Source organism: Helianthus annuus, chromosome 14 (assembly GCF_002127325.2).
Source record: "Helianthus annuus cultivar XRQ/B chromosome 14, HanXRQr2.0-SUNRISE, whole genome shotgun sequence".
NCBI lineage: Eukaryota > Viridiplantae > Streptophyta > Magnoliopsida > Asterales > Asteraceae > Helianthus > Helianthus annuus.
The window spans coordinates 117178999-117183409 of record NC_035446.2 but is presented as its reverse complement, the minus strand read 5'-3'; the positions used below and the strand labels follow the sequence as shown (position 1 = coordinate 117183409).

The window sequence follows — 4411 nt, the reverse complement described above, 5'->3', positions numbered from 1 at the left end:
CTTTTTTTTTTAAATTTTACTACGAGGACCTTTACAAAGCCCACTTCCATCCCAATATTAAGCCTTCCTCATCGGTGCATTTTATATGTGTTTGATTGCATATTCAATATTTTGTAGGTTACGGAGAAAAAGAACTAAAAGGACACAATTACGTCTTTAAAAGATGGAGATACAAATACAAGAAATTAACGAAATCCAGTATTAGATCACAAATGAAATTTGAGTTGTTGATAATTAGCTATATGCTAGACTGCTAGTTAAATTCTTTTTGAACTTGGGCTAGGTTGGACTTCTTGGGCTAGGCCCAACAAACAATATTACCTAATAGGTGCCCGAAGTTAGTTGAACAAACATATGTGTTATGTCTACATAATCTTACTGAATAATCATATTCATCGCTAAACCTTGTTCATAAGATTTTAGATTTTCAGTTAAAACCTTTGCTTTTATTGATTTTGTTTTCCGTTACTAATTATTTATTGTTTTTTGCTTTTTTAAAACAAGTTGTCATGTATATGTGATATGCAATATATTGCTACATATACCATTTTTTAAATTGCTAATGAGTTTGATGTTTTGACCATTTGATATATAGGACAAACTGTATCAGCCTGGCCAATAGGTATTCCTATCAACCCAACAGTTGTGAGCACTTATAAATGCGAAATTAGTTCAATTTTATAAGTAAAAAAATATATAGTGTGTATAAATTTATACAAAAAGGTTCACTCAACTACTCAAGTAAAATGAAACAACTCCCCACTTAAATTTATAGATATTAAAAATTTGAGATCAAGTGAACAAAAATATCAATGCTTAGATACAATTTATCAATGCTTTTGAGTGTGGTATTTTGATTGATAGACTTAGAATAAGTAGCCTTCACATATTTTCAGCAAGTTCACACTATACATTTTGTGATGTATGAATATGCCAAAGAAGATGTACAACTTTATTGTTGTGAAGAGATTTATTCAACACATCAACAACTCGTTTTGACCTTGTTTGGGAGGAAAATAGGAATGAAATCAAAAGAGATAACAATGATCTTATTATACATTTTTAAAACATGTAATGTGATGTAAATGAAATTTTAATGGGCAGAAAATTCAACGGTGGAGGCAGTATCATTGGAGGACAATGATGTCAATGTTTTACCAACTTGAATCTTCACGTCGTCTTCTTGAAAGGTAGACCTTACTGGTGGTATTTGGTCTAGTGATCTGTCACTTATAAGCGTAACTACTTCAGACATTGCAGGCCTTGCAGAAACCGGTGACTGAGTACACATTAACGCTATCTCTATCATCTTCTTTGCTTCTTCTTCTCCATATTCACTAGGGTCTAGTGTGCTGTCCACTAAACTCAAATGTGTGCCGCTATCGTATAGATTCCATGCCTATCAAACACGTTAAAAGAAGCAAAATTAACGAGAATTGATGAAGGTAAAAGTATAAACTATAGACAAAATATACTGGTTTAGATGAATTAACCCGAGTATCTAGGATGCTTACATATTCAAGAAGGCTTTGGTTAACTGATTCCTCATCTTTGACATTGTGACACCTCTTCCCACTAATGATTTCTAGTACCACTATACCAAAGCTGTATGTATCTACTTTCGCAGATAATTGCCCATGAATGGCATATTCTGGTGCTACATAACCATTTTCACTGGAAAGATTAACAAATGTTATTGGTCAATGGTCATACTCATACCATTCCATCAGAAATTTAGAACTTATAATTAGTAGCCAGTGATATATATTAATCTAAACATACAATGATCCTGGCATTTTTGTGCTGAGGTGAGTCTTCTCATCTGGCAGTAGTCTTATCAGCCCAAAATCGGCTATTTTGGGCTGAAGTTCGTTGTCAAGTAGAATGTTGCTTGGTTTTATATCCCTATGAATAATGGTAACATGGTACTGTTCATGTAGATATGCAAGACCCTTTGCCGTCCCAAAGATTATTTCAATCCTCTGTCGCCAACTTAGATTCCCAGATTTGTCACCTGTCAGTAAAATGTATATTACGAAAAAAAGAGATTGTAAAACTTGAATCACTCGTGTGATGTCGCCACTTACCATAAAGGAATTGGTCAAGGCTACCATTGTCCATGTACTCATGGATAAGAAATAAGTAGGGGCCTTTGCTACAATAGCCAACAAGGCGTAGAATATGACGGTGATGGACATTACATATGATCTTCAGTTCTTCATCCATGTGTATCTTTGCTCTAGTAGAGGTCATAACTGTCTTCTTAATTGCAACTTTATCCCCATTCTTGAGAGTGCCCTGCATCATATTATGCTTATAAGTTAATATGTTATGTTTATTCTTTAGAAAATACATCACCTACAATTTTTTACTTTTTTTAATAGCCAACAAATAAAAGCCTGGCTACCCGAGGTAACCCAATGCCAAGACGACTCCATATGCCCGCAGCAGCAGACAGCACTGGGTAGCCCAAGCCCACCATCTCCAGTTCCGGGGAAAACCCGTCGCCCCAAGGCCCACTGCGGTAAAACCCATTTGGGATTGTATTCGAACTTGCCACCTATGGCCTCAAACCTAAATCTTCCCTTCCCCTCCAATGCCAATTGAGCTATAGCTCATTGGCTACAGTTTTTTTACTTAGTAATATATAATTTCAGCATTAGTAATAGCACCTTATATACTTCACCAAACACCCCTCCTCCAAGTTTGTTCTGATCACTAAAATCATTTGTAGCTCTTCTTAAATCATCATAGCCATATCTTACTGGACCTTGCAGCAACACGGTTGATCCAGTTGACTTATCTAACCACCAAAAAACAGAAACCAGTCAGGAGGTTGTAAATATGTTATCTGGTGGCGTATGTTAAAAATATAAAACAATTATATATAGAAATTCAAGCATATCGCGTTTACCTAGTTGTCCAGTAGTTGAGTGTTTTGATCGGACTCTCCATAAGAAAAATCCTAGAACCACCAAGAGAAAGCATACCCCTCCAACAACTCCGCCAATTATGGCTTCCTTGCTTGAATTGTCTGTAAAGCATAAGTATGCAAAACATTCAAAATCCATTAATATCCAAAAACAAAATATGTAGAAAATTTTATGTCTCACCGTCACGAAGAAGAGGTGTGATATTAGTTATCTGGTCTTGTCTGAAAAATGGAGTCGTAGAATACTTCATAAAACATCCTCTGTCCATTGACCGCCCCGAAGAACTAGGAAGACAACCACCTAGAGCAGTATATCTGGATTCCATGCATTCGACACAACCACTTTGACTTATGTTTAGATTGCATTGCCCAATGGCATACACAGTAGCATTACCACCAGCTATTCTCCTCATAGAGGCTGCATAGAAGTTGGATGTTTTTGGGACCGCGATTCTAAGGTCAGATAACAACCCATTCGCTGTTTTTCTGAACTCTGCTTGCTGGGTCGATGATGATACGTTGTTACATCTAAGCTCGCCAGTCCGAACTTTAACCTCAGTATAGAAGTTATAGTTCTCATACCTATGTCAAACCGATTTCAATTAGCATCAAAATTAAAAATTATGTGTTAGCAAAACTGGCAAGCAAAAACAGAAGCTGAAATAGCTAGCAAGATTAAGAAAAATATTCTAAAAAAAATATGCACCTGATATCACAGTCATCATAAAATATATAGCCACCATTGGCAAACCCACAGGTTCTTAGCTGAACAGCAGCATAGTCGAAACAAGCCAGACAATCAGCATTGGAGACATAGCCCCTGCACGAAGCAAGACCCCAAACGGAGTCCCCGTTAAGCAACGAGCGTGCAGTTGCATAACGGTTGACGGTTAGCTTGCGGTGGAGGCTAGAAAGTGTGGTGTTAATGTTTCTTGACAAATATTCTTCGTTCATTCCTTTGTATTGACTACAGTAAACCGCAAACAGTGTGCTATTTCTATCACTGGGCTGTGATCTTACTGGTCTGGCTGCGGTCATCATCACCAACAGGCCAGTTAGACACCATGACCACAACGTAGAATCATTCACCTGCTTCATCTTGTGTTTGTTGTTCAGATTGCACATTTATTTTTATACGGCAAGTTATTGTTCGTTAGAAAACAATGGGCTTATTCATAGGAAGCTGCAGAGGGTTAAATATGAAATTGGTATTCAAATTCCGAAGACTTTTCAACAAGTCAGTCAACGGTTCCCATGAAGGAATGGGGAATTCTTTAGATTACCTTTGATACCTCATACACCATTATTAAATCATTCAGTGTGAAAGGGCATGAAAAGAGGGCGTTAAACCCCATGTGACTATCACATAAACAAGAGAGCGTGGTAAAAAAAGAGTACGGGGTGGTGTTAGGCATGAAAAGGGCCCCACCTAGTCTTTAAAAAAACTAAACAACCAAAAACCACCAATCGACTCGCGTC

General features: G+C 37.0%; 1 protein-coding gene across 1 annotated transcript; it reads right to left on the bottom strand.

The window, feature by feature from the left end:
• Positions 1–834: 834 nt before the first annotated feature.
• Positions 835–4120, bottom strand: LOC110939848 (cysteine-rich receptor-like protein kinase 2). Its single transcript, XM_022181423.2, has 8 exons — positions 3639–4120; positions 3114–3514; positions 2915–3034; positions 2673–2803; positions 2088–2298; positions 1783–2014; positions 1515–1674; positions 835–1399 (listed from the first exon to the last, which is right to left on the bottom strand). Exons 1-8 carry the CDS (start codon positions 4055–4057, stop codon positions 1094–1096), a joined length of 1980 nt encoding a protein of 659 aa, XP_022037115.1. The 5' UTR covers positions 4058–4120; the 3' UTR covers positions 835–1093.
• Between the last annotated feature and the right edge of the window lie 291 nt (positions 4121–4411).